The sequence below is a fragment of the Dipodomys spectabilis genome, unplaced genomic scaffold, assembly GCF_019054845.1.
Source record: "Dipodomys spectabilis isolate Male_0828 unplaced genomic scaffold, ASM1905484v1 ptg000235l, whole genome shotgun sequence".
Lineage (NCBI taxonomy): Eukaryota > Metazoa > Chordata > Mammalia > Rodentia > Heteromyidae > Dipodomys > Dipodomys spectabilis.
This window is the reverse complement of record NW_024870912.1, coordinates 1,388,934-1,413,877: the sequence shown is the minus strand read 5'-3', so window position 1 is coordinate 1,413,877 and position 24,944 is coordinate 1,388,934. Positions and strand designations below refer to the sequence as shown.

Below are 24,944 nucleotides of genomic sequence, written 5' to 3'. Positions count from 1 at the left end.
TCCTGTTATTTCAAAATAGTGCCTGGAAGACTGCATTTGTCAGAGTTACATCACCTCAGACATATGGATTCCTTAGTAAAAGTGATTTTGGCTATGGTTACAAAGCCAGCCTATATAAATCCACAGTTAAGCTTACTGAAACCACAGGATCTATCTTGTATTCCAAATCTCAGGAATATAAAAACCTCTGGAGTAGAAGCTGGGAAGTGACATTTTCACAAGTATTTCTGATACTTTTTATTGATGTGCATCTTGTTTTCCTAGAACAAGGTTTCTCATACTGAAATATATTGCTTGTTCCTTTTTTATGTACTGGTTTCCAATTTAGAATTTTCACTCCTAATTTACCACAAGATTGCTTCATTACATTGGACTTTTCATTGGAATCAAGGCATAGTTTAAAGCACATGGGACTTCTGAGACTCTAATAAATCCATTTCCCATAACTAATCCATTAGCTTCATTTCTATTTGCTTTCAGGAAAGCCAGCTCTCATTATGACTTCCTGCGCAAACATTGAAAGGATCTATTTTAGTGGACATGAGCAGAAATCAATAAGAAAGTAAAACCAAATCAGACTATTTTTAGAATAAAGGGTTTTTTTCTGACAACAGTGGAAAAAACAACCACTAGAAATTTAGGTTTGATTGACAGGTATTTGTGATGTGTTATATCCCAGTGTTTCAATAATGTTTTGAGTGGTTTGATTCGTGCTCAGTGATATCTAGGCCTTAGTTTAATCTCTTACATCTCCTATCAGACATCTCAGGTAGACCTGTAAGCATGTGTGATCTTAACTGTAACATAAATAGGGATGTCTAGAATAAACCAGGAGTAATTGAGGGATCTCTGTACCATTTGTGACATAAATTCTAGGTAATATCATTTATGTAAAGAAAAGAGCTAAAAAGGGGCTGGGAAGGTGGCTCAGTGGTAGAGCGCTTGCCTTGCATGCATGAGGCCCTGGGTTCGATTCCTCAGCACCACATAAGCAAAAAGAAAAAAGCCGGAAGTGGCGCTGTGGCTCAAGTGGTAGAGTGCTAGCCTTGAGCTGAAGAGCTGAGGGACAGCGCCCAGGCCCAGAGTTCAGACCCTATGACCGGACCCAAAAAAAAAAAAAAAAAAAAAGAGCTAAAAAGTGGTTGTTCTAGTCCCCGGTGTTCTCAATTTTGGGGAAGGGCTTGTGGAGTCCATGGAATTTCCAGAAGTTATTAATGGGGAAAGATATTCAGGAAGACCTCAGGAAGTATTTGGAATGTAATGTCCAGATTGTAAGCTCACAGAAACATGAGACTATGTATATCATGAATAAGTGGCTTCCAGGAGACAAGCCAGTGAGCCTGGGGGAAGTTTTCAGTACACCATTCAGAGTACAACCAGGACCTGGGTAGAGGAACTTTTGGTTTGCTTATTAGTAAGAAACAGACACAAATAGTACTACAGAAAAGGAATACTTAGAATTTAGTAAATAACTGCATTTAGAAGCCAAAAAAAATGAACAAGTTCAATAAATTAAGGGAGGATCTGATAGAGAGAATACATGTATAAAAGGAGAAAAGGGTTGTTTTCAACAACCAGCAGAGCAATATTAAAGCAATATTCACTACCAAAAAACCTTTCCCATAAAGCAAAGTGTTCACTGGCCCCTTGACATTTACCGTGATGAGATTTGACCTGCAATAACAAAACAGAAAGGACAAAGCAAAGGGGAAATATGTCTTTAGTATTGGTATATGAACTACCCAGAAATTCCAGAGTCCAGTTCCAGAGTCAGCTGAAGGAGAGTTAGTTCCATCCTTCACATTTTTACCCCTTCTCCAAAGGTTTATCTTTGATCTGGAGAAAAGGAAGAAGTTTGGTTAATATTATTGCTAGCTTAAAGTGCAGTAAAGGATTGACTTGAGGAGAAGATTAGAAATTAGATGGGGTCTCAGACCTATGTATGGATTCTATTTAACAAAGGCTTCCTTGTTTTCCATTCGTGATTAAAAAGTTTGGAGTCGAAACAGTTCTAAATGTAATTCAGATCGCAAGTAGACTAGTTGTTTTTTTCCATGACGTTTTATTCTTATTTTGATTTTCCTATTCCCTACAGGTGGTGTTTGGCACTTTTCATTTAATGTGAAATTTTACCCACCAGATCCTGCCCAGCTATCTGAAGATATCACCAGGTATTTGAGAAAGTTATGAAACAAGGCAGCCTTATGGTGAGCTGTTCATCATTTAGATGCAGAGAAGAGCATGCTTACATTTGATTGGCTTAAAATTATCCATGCTCAATAACAAACAAAAGACAACAGAATAAGAGGAAACATCCGAGGAGAGTTGCTGGATCCTGTCTGTTCACAGTTGAATCGCTGGTGCTAGGCTAATATTTCTATCTGCCTGACCCTCGTGGGAAAGCACTCAGAACTGAGATACTGTCATCCTCCCACCACAGCCAAATTGGATAGGTTTCAACCCTAAATGATATAGCAACTCTGAGCACTCCTGTTTTAAAACTTTGAGTAGAAATGTCTGAATACTTATGCTTTGTATATAATCAACTTGAGACTTCACAGCTGTTTCTATAAAAATACCATGTACAGACAGATACATAAAAGCACATATAAATTTAGGCATGTCCTTTCTTATACCCTGTACATATACAAAAGAAAATGATTTATTTTCTGGGGAAAAAAATAAAAGGTTGAGCCCAGTGCCAGTGGCTCATTCCTGTAATCCTTGCTACTCAGGAGGCTGAGATCTGAGGATTCAGGTTCAAAGTCAGTCCAGGCAGGAAAGTCTATGAAACTCTTATCTATAATTAACCACCAAAAAACTAGAAAGTGAGTTTGTGACTCAAGTGGTAGAGCACCAGCCTTGAGCAAGAAAGCTAAGGGAGAGTGGGGAGGAGAGAAGAGGAGATAAGAAAGTTAGGGGAAGGGTAGAAAGGTGAGGTGAGGAAGCATGGGTTGCGGGGAGGAAGGGAGAAAGAAAGTGAAGGAAAGGGAAAGTTAAAAGGAAAAGAGAAAGAGGAAAGGAAAGGTTAAAGGGTAAACTACCCAAAGACAATAGAGCCTGGGTACCAGTGGCTCATGCCTGAATTCTAGCTACTCAGGAAGCTGAGATCTGAGGATCACAGTTCAAAGCCAGCCCAGGCAGGAAAATCATTGGCATCAACCCAATCATGGGTTGGGTTTTATTTGTATCTGTGGTTTAATGCATTGAGTGGACCTTCAGACATTACAATAGTCCTGTCTAAACAGATTGGCGGTGTGCCTCTTATATGTCAGTATTGTTAAAACTCTTCGATTTTATTTAAGCCTTGAAATATTTTGCTGTTGATGCCTTAACTGTAAATCTTGGGTGCAAAAAAAAAATCCAGAGACAAATCAGCTATTAATGGAGATACTTTTATGATGGCATGGCAAAATTACATTAAAAATGTTTTATGTTCCTTCACGTTACTTGTAGGAATAAAATTCTCAGACTTTAAGATGTCCTTCAAAGTTCACATTGATGTCTGTTAGATTCTAGGAAGATATCTCTGTAAAAGGAAATAAAGCAGGGGAAATCCTGCCAGAAATGCAGAAAGGTAGAACAGAACAGCCTTCATGAAGCATAGTTTGTGAGTTACCTGAACTAGGTCTTGGTCAAGTGGCAAGATGTGGAACCTAGACCTTAAAAGACTGGTTGGGGCTACTAATGATATTTAAGAGCACTATTTTTATATTACAAACTCCTCAACCAAGGAGTTCAGGGGTTGTGTGTTGGACACTATTGATTGGAATTCAAGAGTTATTTTTAAAAGATGTTAGGAAAACATATCTTTAGATTTCTTTTACTTTATTGGTAAAGCTAGCTTAGTTTTATTATGACTATTGTCTTCTCATATCCCTACATGTTGTATTTTATAGCCTAGTAGTTTTCCCATGTGTCTAGATCAATTTTAGATGAAATAACTATCACAACCTCTGGACACTGGAAAATGTATCCTGCCGCAGTTGTTGGACAGGGGGGAAGTTACTGACCCACAGTTTATAGTGGAGGAGCTCCTTCTCCTGATACTGGCTTTCCCTTTTGTCCTTCTGGCTTCTGGAAGGTACTACCTCTGCTTACAATTGAGAGATGACATCGTGTCTGGAAGGCTGCCTTGCTCATTTGTGACCCTTGCCTTGCTGGGCTCCTACACAGTCCAGTCAGAACTGGGAGACTATGACCCTGACGAATGTGGGAATGATTACATTAGCGAGTTCCGCTTTGCACCCAACCACACTAAAGAACTGGAAGACAAAGTGATCGAGCTGCACAAGAGCCACAGGTTAGTGCTGGAAACTAGAAAGCATGCCTTAACCAGTGCCTTGGACTTTATTTAGTAGATTACACGTGAGACTTTAGCAGAGTGACTGGTGGTACCTGGTCAAAGTCCAGGGTCCTTCAGTGCCTCTAAGCATCCATTTGCAATGTTTCCATTCATAGCCATTTGTCTCATGAACTTTCTCCCATCTACAGACTGAGCATCCCTTACCCAAAATGCTTAGGCTTAGAAGTGTCTCAGAATATTGGGAATGTGGTAGTATTTATATAACTTGGGGATGGGATCCAAGTCTAAACATGAATTCCATTTATATTTCATATATACCTTATGCATACCTCCTAAAGGTGGTTTGGTACAATATTTCTTTGCACCTCCATTTGGACTATGACCAGCCACCTGAAATCAGTGTGGAATTTTCCACTTGTGACATCATATCAGTACTCAGAAAGATTCCAATTTTGAAATATTTCAGACACTGCATTTTTTAATTAGGAGTGCTTACCCTGAATCCACAGGGCCTCCCTGGGAGCTTTCTCATGAGAGAGCTGGGAGCTAAATGAGAAATTTTGCAGCCTTGCCAGATCAAAGCAAAGCAGCTGATACGAAGAAGGAAAATCAACTAATTTCTTTTTAATTTTAGTTCTAACTGATAAAGAGGAAAAGCAGCCTTGTAACATATTTTCTTTTTCTAATCAGAGGAATGACACCAGCAGAAGCAGAAATGCATTTCTTGGAAAATGCCAAAAAGCTCTCCATGTATGGGGTAGATTTGCACCATGCCAAGGTATGCAGTTCTAAACCCAGTCTACTTCATGTCATTTACTGTTATTGTTGCCAGAAGCTGGTGATTTGCACTTTAGTTAATGTGCATGAAAATACTGTGGATTCAAATCTCTGTCTGCTTTTTAAGCCCTTATTCTATTATAAAACAAATTTAGCCCTCTTATTTGCTGTAGGGATTTGCTCTTGATGGTCCAAACTTCCATTGCTTATAGGCCAAGCCTTCCGAAAGCCCACCACAGGCCAAGCCTCTCTGATTGCCTGGTTAATTCAGTTGAAGGCTCATCTTGACAAACAAGCTCTTAGCTCACCCCATGCTATGTGCCAACATGGGTCCTTTGCTCCCACTAGAACCTTTCTCTGCCTTTAATCTGAATGTACCCATTTTTGTCTGGGCTGTTCTACTCTTTCTTTCTTGGCTGGCTAAACTTGGTTGATTGACCAACACCAGAGTGACACATATGTTTTGTGTCAGGTACTGGCTATGTCCCTGTTCTGGTACACTACCAAATTTAAATTTAAACTACTAAATTTAAATTTAACTAGGTTAAATTTAAATAATTTTATCTATGAGGTTTAAATATTCTGATATATACTTCAAAATGAGATTATATTTTAAATCCAACTAAGATTAGCCATTCCAGCTAAGAATTGCTTCATGGGCTAGCAAGTGGGAAGTAAACTGGGAGGGTTTGACTCCACTTTTGTGGAATTTTGGCAGTGAGAGAAAAAAAATGTATGGACTACCAGCATACCAGGGTTAATGTGTATGTGTTTGCAGTACTGGAGCTTTAACTCATTGAACTCAGGGGCCTGGGAGCTATCCCTTAATGTTTTTGCTCAACAAAATATATTGAGCCACACCTCTACTTTCAGCTTTATTGGAGATAAGAGTCTCACAGACTTCCTTGCCCAGTCTGGCTTTGAATCTGAATCTGACTCCTGAGTAGCTAGGATTACAAGAGTGAGCCACTGATACCCAGCTCCAGCCTACAGAAGCACTATGTAAATATAGGGAAACTACCATGAAAAGTTTTATCAGCAAAATATTTTGGGCTTCTTAGGGATGGTTCCACGTACTTCAGATGTATGCAGAGGGACATTACTTAAAGTTATTGATTAGTTTGTTCTGTATGGGACTAACAAGATATCTTCCCTGAATAGAGAGAGGGATTTGACCTCTGATAGTGACCAATTTTAGAGCCTAGGACTGAAAAGAATGTGCCATCACACACTTCCAGGCAAGCAAGCATTTTACACAGTCATGTTTAGATATAAAAATAAGAGAATTTCAGCTAGCTCTGTCTAGGTAAATATCTCAATAACCACAATGACCAGAGAGGGGAAAATCAATTATCTCTAGGTTCTGCTGATACTCACAATTGGGCTTCTGTGTGTTTGACCTTTGGAGAGTAACTAATCCATAGTAAATTTGAACAGGAAAATGGTGGCCCTCAAACAAGGCAGGGTTTGGTTTGATTGGTGATGTCTGAGAATCAGTTGCCAGGTATGTCTCAGAGAATGAACAGTTCCAAGGTCTGAATACTGACAAAATCTCTGAGACTTAACCAGGTCTTCTTTAGGAATGTGCAGGTGCATTTGATGCCAGGCTCTTTGACATCTCTGGTAATTATAGCATTAAACCTATCTCCATTTACTTACCAGTTCAGTGTTATAATTTTTCACTTTATTAGCACTCAGGTACAATGATGTTTTTCCATTTTATGTCATGTGTAAGGGCTTTCAAAATAAAAATAAGGGCCAACACTTAGTTGTTGATTTTTTTTAACATTTCTCTTTTGATTTTTTTTTTCTGAGTGGCTAAAAGATAAGGACAGAAGATGGAAATAAAAGTAGCATGATTGAGTCAATGGAAAGCTGTTGTTTTGTGGGGTTTTTTTTTAAGCTAAATCACGTATTGTGCTTCATTTACTGCCTAGAAACAGATGAAAGATTAAACCATACATTTAGAGAAATCCAATGTAGGGTATATCAATGTTCCTATCAGTAAAACTGCAATCACTTAACATTGCTATAGCTACTGAGTTAAAATAGATGGCTCCTTTTTCATTTAATAATATGATTTGAAATTATGCCAATTTAAGAGGAAGAGAATTACGGAAATGGAGTGCAGCCTGTTGTAAGATTTTATCTGAATATTAAGTATAACTAATGATTCAGTTATAGACTATTTTTCCATATATTTATACTCCATCATTTCAGTGAGGAAATTTACTAAATTAAATTGGAACTAATATCCAGTCATAAGTGAAATGCTTCTTTCCCATGGATGCTATGAAAGTCTTTGAGCTCTGTTGATCCATTTAGACCTTTGGAATTGGGATCTTGATCTCTGTAGCCTTAGAGAAGAAATATCCATAGTCAGTGAAGAAGGTCTTATGTTTTGGAAACCTATTCTAAGTGTGCATTGGAAAACTTACCCTAAATGATTCCTTTCTTAGGAAATCAGTCATCACTTATTTGTCACTTATTGCCCATTATTAGTCTTTGACAGTCATTTATTTTATGTAAGATTATCAAAAACAGGTGTAAATCCCTATGAGATAGCCCATGAATTAGGCAGTGCTGACGGATGGCAGTGTCTGAACACTGGTGCCAAGTGAAAGGAGCAGTTGAGTTGTGATGTACTGAAATTCTCCCTGTCTACATTCAGAGCCCCCTGCTAACACAAGGATCAATGTTATCTATCTGTTGAGAGTGAGATGTACCTGATCCCAAGAAAGACTTTTCATACCAAAGAATTGTCAACATTACTGTGTGTGGCAGAAAATCTGATATGAGAATGTCACTTCTTGAATTGGATAAGGTGCCTCATACCTGCAAACGCAGCCTGACAACCAGAGATCAGGAGAGTTGCAGTTCAAGGCTAACCTAGTTTAAAAAAAAAAAAAAAAGCAAGATAAATCTTGTTACAAAACAAGCTTGTGATAGATACCTATAATCTCAGCTGTGTGGGAGGTACAGGTAGGGAGATCAACTTCCAAGGCTGATCTGGGGCAGGAGGTGGGGGGGAGGGGCACCGTGGGGGGGGGGGGCGGGGGAAATTTAGTCAGACACTATCTAAAAACTAACTAAAGCAGAAGGTTGGGATTTGGGCTCAAGTATAGAGTTTCTACCTAATAAGCACAAGGCCTTAAGTTCAAACTCCAGGACTACCTAAGGGGGAAAAAGTCATTTCTTATTGCTGTACAATTAATTCATTCATTCATCTCTTGTAAAATCTCACATATTCCTACCATTTTCATTTTTCAGTGACCTTTTTTCTTTTTTGGGTCCAGTCGTGGGCCTGAACTCTGGGCCTGGGCGCTGTCCCTCAGCTCTTCAGCTCAAGGCTAGCGCTCTACCACTTGAGCCACAGCGCCACTTCCAGCTTTTTTCTTTTTGCTTATGTGGTGTGGGGAATCGAACCCAGGGCCTCGAGCATGCAAGGCAAGTGCTCTACCACTGAGCCACCTTCCCAGCCCCTTGAGTGACTTTGTTATCAACAGATGTGTTATCTGATCCATGTTGGGCAGGTTCTGTGTTAGTCACAAGGTCACAAAGATAAAAATAGAGCTTCTTCTCCCAACCAGATTTACTGTCCCAGAAAAGGAAGAAGGGACAGCAAAGGAGGGGGTAACAATGCTCAGCAAGAAGTGTATTCATTGCCTTACTCATGCAACTGTAACCGCTCTGTACAGCATCTTTACAATAAAATAAAATGAAAATGAAAAATGAAAAGAAGGGGAATTTATTGCAACAGCATTTGCTAATGGGTATGCTAGCTATGACAAACTGACTTGGGAACATAGAGAGGCATGCATTGGAGGCACAAGGACAGGAGGTATCTACTACACCTTCTTCATCTTTTCCAGGAATAGTACCACGTCCTTGTGACTTGGTGACACTAAGGCGTAATTTTAACACAGTAATTAAAAAAGGGTTTTAAATGTCCTTTTTCTCTCTGTAGGCTGTAGGCATATTTTCTAACTTTGCGTTCTGTGGCTAGTAGAAAGTGAATCAAAGAGCAGCCATTCAACAAACAGTCCTTTCCCCAAGCCTGCCTTTCTGTTGATGGCATCTGACTGTCAACTGACTTGATTGACTGGTTCGCAAGGGCCAAACATACCAGTGACCAGAAAGCATCAAGTGTAGCTTTTTAAAATGTCCTTTCAAAGTAAAGCTCTTGACAAAAGGGGGCAGTCTCTAGTCTTGAGCTCGCTTCTAATTTTATTATCATATCTTACCATCAAATAGTTCTACTCCTATACAGTAAGACCAATATTGACTGGGGTGTTGCCTTTCCAAGGGGAGATATTTTAAGCCAATTCTCTTCTATTGCTAAACCTTTAATACTTTCTAGAAGTGGGTCTAAGTTATTTATTTCTTGATTCTGGATACGTCCATCTTACGTTGGTGCTGACAGGACTGGGGAAACACCTTCCCTCCCTATGAATGAGTTGTGGCTCTCTGTCTGGATTCTTCTTACCCTCTCCCCTTTGCTGAGGCTTCCAGTGACTCCTAAGCTGGGGACAGCCCTGCTGATTGTGAGACAAAAGTCTTGAGCAAAGCTTCCTAGTTGTGACCAACCTGTGACTCTTTCTGTCCCCTGCTTCCAACAGGCAGTGGGACTCTATACCACACACAATCCTCTTGCCTCAGGCTACCATATTTAATGGTAACAATCTACATATAACACCAAACATCTTTAGAGCTTGACCATACTTGTCTGATGGCCCTCACATATCCCTAGGGAAGTACCTACAGATAAGATGTGCAAGGGACTAAAGGAAGTTGCAATAGAGTATGATCTCATTTTTTAAAAGCTATATATATATATACAAAATGTCCATATTTATCCCTGGGAGTTATAATGTTAAGGGACTCAACATGTTTATGTTTGGAAAGATGTGGGGGAACTTCATATTCAAACTATTTGATATTTACATTTTACTCAGACAATAATGGTATATAAAGAAGATTACGGCTCTTTATTTAAAGTAACAAAAGCCAAACACCCAGAAAACAAGGTCCCTCCTGTTTGCATATTGATCAGTTAAAGGTGTGGCCTGTGGGACGAGGGTACCATGGGACTTGGTAGTTCAGTTTTTCTCATCTGTTAAATGGGGATAAGAATAGCAACTGTCTCCACACAGCATTGTAAAGACTGGAAGTTCACAAGCATTGCCCAGAATGCACTGACACGAGTACCTGACACAAGTGAGCAAGAACTGTGCACTGTTATTACAATTATTAACTCACCACCATCTGCTTGGCCTTTTGTAGGTACAAGATTTATGCCCTCAGGCTAAGATACCTGGCTGAGCAGATATTACTCCAGATTGCCACAGTGAAAAATATCACCATTAAAATGCTGTTCTTTAATGATGAAGATTTATAAATGGCCACTTGTAATTTTTCACATTTAAATGAGTCCATTATAGTTTCCATCCTGGCAGTTAAAACTTTGGCTGAATGGAAAACAGAAATACAGTGAAATACAGGACCATTGTTTGTTGCTGCTGTGTTCCAGGATTCAGAAGGAGTCGAAATTATGTTAGGAGTCTGTGCCAGTGGCCTGTTGATATATCGTGACCGCCTGAGGATAAACAGATTTGCCTGGCCCAAGGTCCTGAAAATTTCATACAAACGGAACAACTTTTACATTAAGATCCGGCCAGGAGAGGTAAGCACACCCATCTTTGAATGTGCATTGGGGGAAAAAGGTTCCCAACAGCAAGCACAAATATAAATTATCTGTTCCCAAGCTCCAAGCCATGTGGGTCATATGGTGAATTATGTCTAAGTGCCTGAGAGGATTTGTTGTATGTTGATTCAATAAACAGTAATAAATAAGATGTTCTCTTCTTTATTATGTTGTTCTAGTTTTTTCCCAGCTGCATACATTAATTGGAAGATTTTTCTGAACCATATCTTAACATAGAATGAAAATTCAAGAGAATTGTTTTGTGTATTTCAAACTATGAAAAAATAGATCTCTTCCTGTATGTCTTGTTAAAGCTCCGTTCTCTCATCTTTGCTGCAAATCTGACTGCACACTGAAGTGAATAACTCAGAGGAAGATTAGAGCAAAAGTTGACAAGTGTGAATTATGAAAAATGTCTCATGATATCACAACGTAGTTCCCATCTATTTTATTTTTTAAAAAATCAGCTTGTTGGGTGCCAGTGGCTCATTTATATAATTCTAGCTACTCGTGAGGCTGAAATCTGAGGATGATGGACTCGAAGCCAGCCCAGAAGCAAAGTCTACAATTTCCTACCAAAAAAGCCTAAATGGAACTGTGGCTCTAGTGGTAAAGTGCTAGCCTTGAATCCAAAAGCTCAGGGACAGAGCCCAAGCCCTGAGTTCCAGTACCAGGTATAGCACACACACACACACACACACACACACACACACACACACACACACACACACCTAAAATAATAAGAGTGTTATTACCCAGTTCTTACAGGCAACAGCTTCTATGATTTTATATAATATACATATATTATAGATAATATAATATATATTATATATGTATATAAAGAGTCATATTTATAGTTATGTACTATGTTATATATGCAAGTATAAAAGCAATATAGCTAACTGTTGACAAGATATCAAAATAAGAACATTTTCAGTGGGCAATCCTTGCCCACTGAGACATTGACTTAGGTACGCTTTATACTTTTTCTGGGACTTGAACTCAGGACCTTGTGGTCTTAATTGACTTTTTTTTCTGGATAATTGTGTATAAGAGTATCACTTTCTGTATTATGTAGCTTTGAACTCAATACTCAGATCTCTACCGCCTGAGTAGGTAGGTTTATAGGCATGAGCCACCAGCACCTGGCTCACTATGTATGTTATATTAAAGGTTTTTAGATACAGGAAAAAAAAAAAACATAGGTCTGGTAATGTGGCTTGGTGGTAGAGTGCTTGCCTAGCATGCATGAAGCCGTGGGTTCAATTCCTCAGTAGCACATAAACAGAAAAAGCCGGAAGTGGCATTGTAGCTCAAGTGATAGAGTGCTAGCCTTGAACAAACAAAGCTCAGGGACTGTGCCCACCTGAGTACAAGCCTCAGGACTGGCAAAAAAAAAAAAAAAAAGGAAAGAAAGAAAGAATAAAAAAGAAAAAAAAAAAGGAAGAAAAGAGAAAAACAGCTCTTTAGGAAGAAGCCCTAAAGTCTCTAGGTCACACCAACTACCTAAGGGAGAGGACACCATAAGATAAATGTAGACAAAATTTTTTAAAGTAACCCAAAACCAATAAAATGAAAATAAATTTTACAAAACATCCAGAGAAATAAAATAAAATAATAAATATAACTGTCAGATGGCTGGCAAGTTTCAGGGGAAAGTAGTTAAACATTGGAGCCTTGGAGAGTGGGCGCATGGGATTCAAACCCATTGAACTTGACAACCAGATCCCACTGTGACATGGAAAGCTCAGGGAGAGGCTGGGAGGACCTGCCAGGTTGCATCAAAGCAAGTAGGCAGGTAGTGGCTTCTCTTTCATGAAGTTTCATAAATGAGGAGCAAGGTGGAGTTTTGGTTGTGGAGGATTCAAAGAAAGATGGCCCTCCCTCCTTTTATGATCATATTTGTAAGTGGAGCATTATTGATGGCACACAGGCTCTGAAGAAATTGGAGCAATCAGATACGAAGCAAAGTGATAGAACACTCAGGAAGCCAAGGGGCCTCTCATACTGTGCTACAGAAGGAAGCAGTAAGAAGGCATTCCCAATGGCCAAGCTGACCTCATAGACCTGAAGAGTAGAGTGGCGATTGCCAGTGGCTGGGAAGGGGAGAAAGACAGAGAAGATGATTGCTGTATACAGGGGTATGCTTGGATGAGTGTATTTACCTTCAGTGTTCTGTGGCTCAGTGGGTTAATTATGGTTGGTGGCAATTAGTCATATATTTCAAAACACTTAGAGAGGATTCAGAGTGTTCCCATCAAAAATAAATGATAAAATTTGACATGTGGGATATGATGGTTACTCTGATTTGATTATTGTACATTGTATGTATGTTTTGAAAGATCACACTGGACCTCAGAAAATACATATTCTGTGAATAAAATGTTTGGAAAAACTTTTCAAAGAGAGATTCTTGTAACCCTAATTACTTAGGAGGCAATGGTCTGAGAGTCTGTGGTCTGAGCTACCTACAAGTCAGCCTGGGGAGAAAAATCTGTGAGACTTACATCCAGTGAATCATGAAAAAGTCAAAAGTAGATCTGTGGCTCAAGTGGTTGAGTGCCAGAGCAAATCTCCAGTCCTGGCGCAAAGAAAAAGGAAGGAATGGAGGGAGAGAGGGAGAAAAGGAGTGAAGGAGGAAAGGAGGGAGGGGGAGGAAAGGGAGGGAGGGAGGGAGGGGAAGGAATGAAGGAGGGAAAGGGGAGGGAGGGAGGGGATGGAAGGAAAGAAAGAAGGAAGGGAGGGAAGGGAGGGAGGAAGGAAGGAAGGGAGGGAAGGGAGGGAGGAAGGAAGGAAGGAAGGAAGGAAGGAAGGAAGGAAGGAAGGAAGGAAGGAAGGAAGGAAGGAAGGAAGGAAGGAAGGAAGAAAGGAAGGAAAAAACTCTGCCTAGTATCTTGTAGCAAATAGTGTGTTAGCTCTCTTTGCCTTAGCATCGTGTATTAGTTACCTGCTGAATAAATGAGTGATGGTTTAATCAAGGAGCCACAGTCTATCTGGCTTGACTAGGACCTTTAGAGAGTAGCAATTTTTATAACCACCATTGCACATGAATGTCCATCGTGAATAAGAAATTGGGAAAGGCAATTACTGCAGTTGGAGCACATTATGATATATTTCCCAATTCCCCCAGTCATCTTCAACAAACAAGAAATAGAGGTCAAGAGTGATTGTACCTCACATGCCATGCATGGGACCCCTCACTTTGCAGCTTTGCCCCATAAATTACTTTTGCTATTGATTATATCAATAGTCTGCTTTGTTTGTAATAAACCGTATCTTTAAGGTGGTTGCCCTCTGGTGGCCTGATGTGTGCTGGCTTCAGAAACTGAAAACTTCCTATGTATCCACAATAATAATAAAATAAGTTATGCAGAAAATCATATCTCGTTTTTTTAAATCTTAAAACCTCAAATGACTGACAGAGTAGCATCTGAAAATAGGCACAGTGAAAGATATAAAAAATGTCTTCCCAATCTCTGATCTTATGTATAATATAGAGAGATTTTAACAATTAGCATATAACCCATCCTTGAGCACACAAGTGAAATCAGTAAATACCAAGTTATCAAATTCCAAGGAAATGTGTAGATTCCCTTGGCAGATACCAGGAAAAAATGTCATTTCCAAGTGTGCTACAGGCTATATTTATAAATGCTTTGTTCGTTTCTGGGCATTCTACCTAATGTTGTTATGTTATTGAGAAACGATGAAAATAGGATTTTGAAGAGGAGGTCAGGATGAATTGATCTCTGGAGTCAATTAAAATTCCTTCATTTCTTGTCACTAGTTTTCATACATTCATAATTGTGCAGAAACATCTACTACATGTATAACAAGGTTGTCTATATCTGCAGTGTTTTCAAATGATAGATATTATAAGGTATTTTTAATGACTGTATTAATGAATTCTGTACATATCCATTTAGAGAACAAAGAAAACACTTGTGGTTTATAAGATGATTTTTTTTTGTTGCTTTGTATGTCCCTCCCCCACGATATAACCCCTGCTTTCAATATATTTGATGTTTGTATACTTTGTGGAGGGGAAGGGAAAAAAACAAATTGTTGAAATAGGGATACAGGTATATCCCTATTGCAACAATGAGATGTACAAGATGTTACGTAGAAAAATGAACTTTACAACTTTGGCTGGGGAGGGAGGGACACGAGGTGGGGAGGGGGAAGCGGGGGGGGGGGGGGCTGGGGGGATGGGAAGGGATGGGAAGGAGAAACAAAGGAGGAGGCAACAATGCTTGATAAGAAATGTACTCATTACCTTGCCCATGTAATTGTAACCCCTCTGTATGGTATTTTCACAATAAAAAAGAAAAAAAGAAAACACTTGTGGGTGGCATTATGAGCCTGCAAACTGCAGAGCTTCTGTTATTTTAATTGCAGTTGACTTTATTCTGCAATATGGTTTTTGTTATTGTTTTAGTTTGAACAATTTGAAAGTACCATTGGATTTAAGCTGCCAAATCATCGAGCTGCCAAGCGTTTGTGGAAAGTGTGTGTTGAACATCATACATTTTTCAGGTAAGTAGAGATCATTTGGGATTTTTCCTGACAAGTAATTGAAATGACTGGAATCACTTACTCTGATAAAGGTCATTAGGAAAAATATGGAGACATACCCTCTCTCATTTCTTAATTTCATTCTCACAAAGTTTTGTTTTGTTTTGGGGGTTTTTTAGTTTTGTTTTTTGGTCGGCCATGGGCTTGAACTTAGGGCCTGGGCTCTGTCCCTCAGCTTTTTTGCTCAACGCTAGTGCTCTACCACATTGACCCACAGTGTCATGTCACTTCTGGTTTTTTGGTGGCTAATTGGAGATAAGGGTCTCTTCCAGCCTGGGCTGGTTTTGAACCACAATCCTCAATTCTCAGACTCCTGAGTAGCTAGGATTACAGGCATGAGCCCCCAGTGCCTGGCACAAAGTTCTTGATAAGAACTTCTGGTTAGCTATGAAGGATCTTCTTTGTCTTAGCCTCTCTCACCCTTGTCTCTATTGTTATTCATTGTTTGTAGAATATCTAGTCCATTTCTTGCTGGATTTTAGCTTTTTGTGGGGTTTTCTAGTGGTTTGGTTGTGCTGGAGATTAAAGCCAGAGCCTTGAGCATGCTAGGCCAGGCAGTCTATTACTATGCTGAATCCTCTGCCCATTCCTTACTATTCCAATTATATTTTTTTCCTGTTATTTTTCTTTTTCGTTTTTTCCTCCTGTGCTGGTAATACTATGTCTTAAATTCAGGGCTCTCATTCAGCTCTCTTGCAAGTGACTTGGAGCTCTACCACTTGAACTGTATCTGTAGTCTGGATTTTTGCTAGTTGACTGGAAAAGGATTCTCATGGATTTTCCTACTCTGGGCTGTCTTCAAACTGAGATCCTCCTGGTCTCAGCCTCCTAAGTAGCTAGGAATACAAGCATGAGCCACTGACACTAGGTTTATTTTAATTATTTCTTAATACTCTGAACTCCTTTAATCATGAATAGTCTAGAACAATTAGACTGAAGCCTAAAAAACATAATTTGCTGGGCACTAGTGGCTCAAGCTTATACTCCTAGCTATTCAATAGGCTGAGGCCTGAAGGATTTCAATTTGAAGTCAGCCAGCACTGGCAAAAAAAAAAAGTTGGAGAGACCATCTCCAATTAACCAGCAAAAAGCCAGACTGGAAGCATTGTTCAAGTAGTAGGGCACCAGGTATGAGTGACCATACTTAGTAAGTGCAAAGCCCTGAGTTTAAGCCCTAGTATTGGCAAATACAATAAAAACAAATTATCTCTCTTCTTCCTCACTCATAAAGATGACGTTTGGGTATTAATTTCCTTATATGGATTATTAAAGCTCATCTCATCCCCTAAATCCTGTTTTGCTTATATTGTCTCAACAACATCTCTAGTTAATAAATACTGTGAATGGATGGTTTTCTTTTTTTTTAAAGGTATATTTTTTTTATTTTTTGTGAACATACTGTACAGAGGGGTTACAATTACATGGGCAAGATAATGAGTACATTTCTTATCAAGCATTGCAGCCTCCTCCTTTGTTTCCCCTTCCCATCCCTTCCCAGCCTCCCCCCCCCCCCCATCCAATCCTGGATGGTTTTCTTTATTCTGAAATGGTTGTGTATTATACCTTTAGCACACAAAGCACAGCACAATGAAAGAAAGAAAAGAGAAAGGAAGGAAGGAAGGAAGGAAGGAAGGAAGGAAGGAAGGAAGGAAGGAAGGAAGGAAGGAAGGAAGGAAGGAAGGAAGGAAGGAAGGAAGGAAGGAAGGAAAGAAGGAAGGAAGAAGAGAAAGCAAAATAAAAAGGAAAGGAAGTGGGGGGAAAAACAGTTGAAAAAGTATTCCAAAATTGAATTAATTGTCCTGGTATTTTTTTCTTTAATATCTTTAGACTATTGTTGCCAGAAGCACCTCCAAAGAAATTCCTAACCTTGGGTTCCAAGTTCCGTTACAGTGGCAGAACACAGGCCCAAACGAGAAGAGCCAGCGCGTTGATTGATCGCCCAGCGCCTTACTTCGAACGCTCGTCCAGCAAACGGTACACCATGTCTCGCAGCTTAGATGGAGGTAAGCATCAAAAACTGCCTCTTAAATCACTACTCAGAAAGGCATCTGAAGCCAGGAGGGCTCTCCTAAACCATACATCATCTTGGATATTGTAAATGAAAAGCAATGTGGATATGGGCTGGATAGCAGATATTTTTAAGGTCTTCAACTCAAAAAATGACCTTTTATGGTAGAGTTACATAATATTATATCAACTTAGGTACTAAGGGAATGGAAAGCATAGCTTTTATAAACCAGATCCCTGAATTTATAGAAAGATATTCTCATTTTAAATACTGAAGTCATATATTCTCAAGTAATTTGTTTCTCTAGCCAGCCACCATTACATGGTTAGCAGGTTTGTCTTGGGCTACTTGTTTCACAAAGAAAAGTATCAGTTAAATTTGTCTCTTACTAACATATTGTAGAAGTAAAATATGGCCTTAATCCATTCACTGGGGAAAACTGGGAGAAAGGAAAACCCCTGTAGGCCAAGATAACATTGCCATGTGAATATTCTCTACTGCTTAGTTCAATGTGTGAGACAGGGCCCTAGTCACTTAGGTGACTTCTGTAGGGGATAACACGATTGCGGGTTTTTTAGTAGAACTGTTTTGTTTCACAGTTGTGGGTTGCTTGAGGTGTGCTCCTGTTTCAAGGCGTGCCAGTGATAATGATATTTGGAACCTGAGTCACAGGCAGGCCTCTGCCTTCTAATTCAAAGCAGCTGGTGATTAGTTGTTTACTCAAGGCCCAGCCTATGAAAACAAAAAGAGCTAGAAATTTTTGACATGTGTGTATAATTTTAACAAATAAATATAAATAGGAATACAATTACAAATGCCTGGGACCTTCTCCTTCCTCTCTTCTGTTTGCATCTGTATCCCAAAGTATCTCAGGTCCCCCGCCCCTCTCTCCACAGCCCAGAGTGACTGGTGGGCTCAGATATTTTATTCTTTGCTGAAACAGACTACTTCCTAAACAAATACTTTATAGTTATGGAAGAAAATCCCAAGTGTATTATGAGTGTCATGTTATTTGTATTGCTATTGGAATAGAAACCATTACATGCATAGATAAATACAGACTGAAAATTATACTCTATTACCCTCTGTCTGGGTGATGGCTGGAAAATAATTTCAACTCTTTACATCTTGGTTTTAATCATCTGAGAAATGAGAGTAAGGACATTGTCAACAGTGTTGCTGTGAACGCTATAGAACGCATATATGGAAGCGGTTAAAGTATAGCTATACTTATAACTAGCTGAATAATTATTCTCCTAGACTTTTGTAAGCTAGCCTTAGACATTCATTACAATTAGCTTTTTGAATTCACAGTCTGCCAACTTTGAGTTGAAAATACTACTTAGGGGCTGGGAAGGTGGCTCAGTGGTAGCACGCTTGCCTTGCATGCCTGAGGCCCTGGGTTCGATTCCTCAGCACCACATAAGCAAAAAAAAAAAAAAAAGAAAAGAAAAGAAAATACTACTTAAGAAAATTCTACTGAACATATACAAGTTTTTTTTCTTATGATTAACGCCCAAACAAGACAGTGTGACAACTATTCACAAAGGATTTGTCACTATTCACATTGCATTAGTCATGACAAGTCATCTAGAGATGATATAAGTTACCTAGTGTATCCAATAGGATGTGCTGCTTTCTGTGTAAACACCATACTATCTTATATAAGGGACAAACACCACACATGTTTGGATTTGAGCAGGCAAGGGGTTGGTGAAAATGATCCCATATGAATACCAAGGGAAGTCGACTATTCAGTGTCTTCTCAGATTTCTGGATGCTGTACTTACAGCCAAGCCTTAGGAATAATATATTTATTAGGATTGTTTTGAGTTGAATTAAGACTTTGAAATGTCCTTGTAAATACTGAAGCTTTTCTTTCTGCTCTGTCCCATCACTCTTCTAGCTATTATATATCCTCTAAGTCAGTATTTAAGGACCTTTCATAAAATCACATGTTGTTTTCTTGAATCCATCCACTTGGTTCAGTGATGTGCACCCAGGGGAACATGTTTGTTGTGCATATTGTTTTCCTCATGACCTTTTGTGTGATAATGACATTTGAGAAGACAGAAGACAATTGTGAAGTCAATGTACTAATACCCTGCTGTCTCTTCCTCCTTGCCCAAAAGTGATGTTAGTATGTCTTGTCTCACTCTTTTCAGTCCTGCCAAATCTAGTATGTTTTCTGCTCCTGCTGAGCTGTGTGCTATGGCTGCATGTTGGAACATGAAATGCTTTTATGCAAGATGGCATCTTATACCCAACAGAATAACTGGTTCATTAAGACACTGTCTCATGGAGCGTTTTCATCAGTATGAAGCAACATAAAATATCTTAGTGAAAATATTTAAGAGCTTCAGGTATTAAGTTTTCAGAAAAAAAGATTTATTTTCCAGTCTTCATTTGTATTTTACAGATCTGAAAATAGGAACGCAGATTATATTTTGGCTGTGATCAGCTACTGTATATTTGAAAAGCGGTGTTCATAGGTTTCAATATTTTTATGATATCTAAAGCCTAAAATTAGGAGTAGCAAATTTTAAATTTTAATTAAGGAACTCTTTCACTAAGACATTTTGGCTGGGATGTGTTTGCATGCTTTACATTTGCATGGATTTCATTTAGCACCATTTGTCTTATTTTTTCAAAATGTTAGAGATGTGAATGAATGTATATGCATACCATCATGGCAGTCTGTGTAGAAATGAAAACATCTCCTTACTAAAGTTGGGAAGAATTACCATCTGAATTTTATAATCTCTGCCATGATGGTTAATTTTCATGATGACCCTTGAGTCTTTTATATTAGAAGTGACAGACTTATCCGTGTTAGATAATAATAGAACTACATCAATGCTCCTTAGTAAATGGCACTTCCAAAGAGACATGTTCAAAGGCAGATGTAATGGAGTAAGTTGCCTACTGGAAATGTCACTGTGAGTCATTGAGCTTGCCACTGAGTATCTGGTGAGTGTACCCTACCAGAGTTTCTTTCTTCTACCCACCTCTGTCCTCATATACACTCTTGCCCCAGAGATCCTTAGAATGGGTAGGATTCTTCTGGACTTCAAGACATGAGCATTTAAATAATTTTAAGACACTAGTTTAGGTGATAGAGAAAGAGGAGGCTACTGTAGTCCCTGGGTAATGGTTCCTACAGAACTGATTGATCTTTTCAAGGCAAGCATGGTATTTTGTAGTGGTATGTTTTTCACCAGTAATAAGAGAATATGATGATGTTGATATGTCTTCCGATTTAACTATTTCAGATTTTATTTCTCCAATTGTATTTGCTTTTAGCATCAGTGAATGAAAACCATGAAATATACATGAAGGATTCTATGTCTGCTGCAGAGGTTGGTACTGGCCAGTACGCCACAACAAAGGGCATCTCTCAGACCAACTTGATCACCACTGTGACCCCTGAGAAAAAGGCTGAGGAGGAACGCGACGAGGAAGAGGACAGACGGAGAAAGGCCGAGGAAGCCACGCCAGTGGTGGCGGTCCGGCATGAGGGAAAGGTACAACTCCCAGACTGCCTCTCAGAGCACCTCAGCTTCTCAGCAGGCTAGATCATTCTCAGGATATAAACCCAGAATAGGTTAAGATGGAGGGGTGCTCATATTTCAGCACTAGTCATATCTGTGTCTACTTCCTAATTAATATTCCTGTTTTAACATTTTTCTTCTAAGAATCACTTTCTTAACTTCTGGAAGTTTTTTTTTTACTTTAGCGAGGAATGTGCTATATATAAGACTTTCAACAGCTGTCCTTTAAGTCTCCCTTAAAAAAATGTTTTTGGTAGTATAATCCATGTTTCTGTTTGGGTTCACATTTCACAACCAGTAGGAAAGCTGCTTTCTTTGTTTCTGGCCCCATTCTCCTACCCAAGGGTAGTGTGATTTTTTTTTAAAATCCACAGTAATCACTAGTCTTCTAGTTACAAACCGGTCAGGACAGGAATGAGAGGCCTTGTTTTTAAAAAGGGATCCTAAGGCATCAAGTTGCAGTGGGAGACAAAACGTGAAATTAGTAGCAATTCCTCTGGGTGTTCTATTCATTCCCTTTCGTGACATCACCTCCCTCCCAGTGAAATTTCCTTTTAAACATTGTTTTTGAATGTCAGGTTTATTTGTGGTGATCTAGTACTGTAAAGCAACTTTTTTAGCAAAATAACTTAAAATTCAACACATTGGAAGATTTATATATAATAGCAATGGATAAGAAGAGTGGCCTCTGGCATGTACAGGGTACAGAGAGAGACATATGTCAGAGAATAAAGATGCCTGTTACCCTGAAACATGAGAACATTCTGTTTACAAGTGCTCTTTCAAATGTGGGCTCTTGTAATGTCGATGAATGTGAGATAGAATCACCACATCGGCCCTATAGAAAAACTTGATAGACATCTTAATCAGGTAGATCAACAAACAAACCATTTCCAGAACTAAGGTTATGACTCAGTGGTAGAGCACTTGCTTAGAATATAAAAGAGCCTAGATTGGATGCCCAGAAATAACAGAAAAAAAAAAAAAAAAGAATTTCGGTAGCATGTTAGAATATTCCAAATGACTCAATCCATCATCTTCCTAATTTTGTTTTTTGAGGACAAGATCTTTTATTTGACAAACACAAAAAGACACCCAGAGTAGAAACTATAGCAAGACTATTCAATGTAAAATGTGTTTAATTCTAAAATTTGCTCTTACACTCTTCCTGTCACTTACTTCAAGGGCAGATCTTAGCTGGGACAGGAAACGAAGGTCACAGACCTGAAAGCTGACTGTGTGGTTCTTATACTTGATTGTTGCGAAATCGCTTGCATCAACAAATGATTTTCATGAATGTGTAAATCCGAGGCATACAGAAGTAAATGATTTTTAGTTTACTCCCAGAGTAGGTCCAAGTAACCTCTCCTTTAATTTGATTTTTTAAAGACCACCAGGGGAGTCTTTAAATGTAGCCCTCAGCTATCCTCACGTTATGCCCGTGATGTGATGGGTAAGTTAAAAGACAAAGAAAATGACTCCTTTTCTAGTCTGAGTCTCTGAGAAGTCAGTACTTAGTAGAGGGAGGCACCTTCAAGGCTGGAGCTGAACTTGAGTGCTTAATAGGCACTGGTTGCCTTCCTCCTCCCCAACCCCCAGTGCAAAGCTATCTTTTAGAAAGTAGTTTAATAAGCAGCATGGAAGATTAAACCATAATTTTATTCTTTTCCATTTTCAAAAAGTAACAGAGAAGGGGTACTTATTTTTTAACCAAATGAAAAGGTATTACTAAGCTTACTACTTAGAAGATTGGTCCCCCAGGTTGTTTGAAAAGAAGACATATTTCTCCAGCTACTGATGCAGCCAGCTTTAGGACATCACCTCCCTGGGTTCACACAGAAGGATTCTTAAATGTTTCTTCCCAGTCAAATGAGATTTGTGCAGGTTCCTGTTCAATGCCAAATGTGAGAGTTTGGGAACAGGTATATCTGTCTCATAGTCGAAAGAGACACTTCTAATGCTCCTATACACAAGATACATTTTATTTTTGCTTTTCTTTCCTTCTGTTGCTATATTTTACCACTTCTGCATGGGTCAGGCAGCAGGATGGTTCCATGCTGTTAGGTTGCTAGGCAAACCACACATACAGACATGAACACTTGCATGCATGCACGCACACACCAGCAGCACCAGCACTAGCAAATTATCTCCAGGCTCTCTGTGCCAAGCTATTAACAGCTCCTCTGTTCTGCCCAGGGCCCGCTTGGGGTTTGCTTGCTTCCTTTCCTCCTGTTCTTGTCCAGCAGCCCCTCTACCACCTAAAGAGGAAACTGAATTTGGGACTGCGACGGCTCTACAGAATAGAATTAGATTTCCTTGTCCCATGAAGGTTGGCACTCACTAGGGAGCACTTTTGTGCAACTGCTTGCTTTATCTTTGTATTAAGGACACAAACCAAAGGTATAAACATGCCTTTATCTGTTAAGAGTAATCACAAAGCTGAAGGATTGTCTTTTCTATTATTTAGGGGCCACAAATAATAGAAACTGAACACACAGAAACCATATTACAAGAAAACACATTCTTTTTGACATTGAGCTTGTTGAAACCACTTACCTGAGTTGAAGTTCCACTTATATCCTTGATAAAGGAGCCAAAAGAGAAGAGTTTTCAAAATGAACCTCAGTCCTTTTGGGGAGGAGTCAGAGTTCCTGAAATACTAATTGTTAAATATCCCCATTGTAACTACTCAGCATATAGGAGTGGGGCCAGAAACTTCTTGATTGGGAAATCTAGCTGTTTGGGAATGTCATGTCCCAAGAAGGCAACATTTGTTTAAATAATCAAAATTTTAATTGGATTTAATTTTAATCCAGCTAAACTATGTGCTGCATGCCTGTAATCCTAGCTACTCAGGAGGCTAAGAAAGTCTCTGAGACTCTTATCTCCAATTAAGCAGCAGAAAACTGGAAGTGGAGCTATGGTTCAAGTGGTAGAGTGCCAGTCTTGAGCAGAAAAAAGCTAAATTCAAGCCATAATACTGGCACATACCCACAAAAGAAAAAAAAAGGGAAAGTAAAGAAAAAAATAGATCAATCTATTATCTGGAGACAAGAGAAGGTTATTGAAAGTCTTGATTTTGGTTTAGCAGAGATTTATGTTTGCTCTCAAAACCCAAGCACTTTCTCAGGATCTCAGTCTAAAATGAATTTTTTTGACCATGGGAAATGTATACGATGTGAGGGTTGTCCACACATACCTTCTGCTCTGACTCTGACGTGAAATTCCCACCCCATGGTGGGAATGATGATGGTCTCCTGGGATTTCTGTAGCCATCTGTGACAATGTTGGCATGCAGCTTGACTACTTTAAAATTCACAAGCAAACCTAGCGCTAAAACTCTTGTTTGACAATTTTCTAAGAAAAGTAACTAATTGCAGTTTTCTTTTTGTCCCTTTGCATCTCTGTTTGCTGCTTCCTGTCTCTCTCTCTCTTTCTCTCTCTGTCTCTCTTCATATCAGTCACCTAGGCATGGCACTGACTCATGTCCCTTGTCACCCTCATCTGCCCATTTTGACCCTACATCTCCCACAGAGCTCCGTAGGAGATGTAAGGAGAATGAACGCAAACCACCAGGTTCCGAGCTGCTGCTAGCCGAGCATTTGCCTGGAGAGCCTGCCTTGGATAAGGATAGCCAAGGGAAGGCTTACATAGGGGATCAAGATGTAGCATTTAGCTACAGACAGCAGACTGGCAAGGGAACCACCTTGTTTTCCTTCTCCTTGCAGCTCCCTGACTCTTTCCCCTCGCTCCTAGATGAGGACGGATACCTGTCTTTCCCCAACCTGTCTGAAAGCAACCTCCTACCCCAGAGCTTGCAAAATTACCTCCCCATCCGCTCCCCATCCCTGGTACCCTGTTTCCTCTTCATCTTCTTCTTCCTGCTCTCCGCCTCCTTCTCAGTGCCATACGCCCTCACTCTCTCCTTCCCTCTGGCTCTGTGCCTCTGCTACCTGGAGCCCAAGGCGGCCTCCTTGAGCGCCTCCCTAGACAATGACCCGAGTGACAGTTCAGAGGAAGAGG

The 24,944-nt window shown here is 39.5% G+C and overlaps 1 protein-coding gene across 9 annotated transcripts in view; it reads left to right on the top strand.

The window, feature by feature from the left end:
* The window catches only part of Epb41l3 (erythrocyte membrane protein band 4.1 like 3), a 256,993-nt gene that overhangs the window by 206,039 nt on the left and 26,010 nt on the right, over positions 1–24,944 (top strand). For 6 of the 9 annotated variants that reach the window (XM_042699182.1, XM_042699176.1, XM_042699175.1 and 3 more), the window contains 7 exons: positions 2,096–2,171; positions 4,085–4,303; positions 4,997–5,084; positions 10,614–10,766; positions 15,226–15,323; positions 17,190–17,365; positions 20,674–20,894. In XM_042699182.1, the coding sequence (XP_042555116.1) occupies positions 2,096–2,171; positions 4,085–4,303; positions 4,997–5,084; positions 10,614–10,766; positions 15,226–15,323; positions 17,190–17,365; positions 20,674–20,894 (1,031 nt within the window). The remainder of the gene's footprint in view (positions 1–2,095; positions 2,172–4,084; positions 4,304–4,996; positions 5,085–10,613; positions 10,767–15,225; positions 15,324–17,189; positions 17,366–20,673; positions 20,895–24,944) is intronic. The other 3 variants (XM_042699183.1, XM_042699177.1, XM_042699180.1) reach the window with 1 other exon arrangement.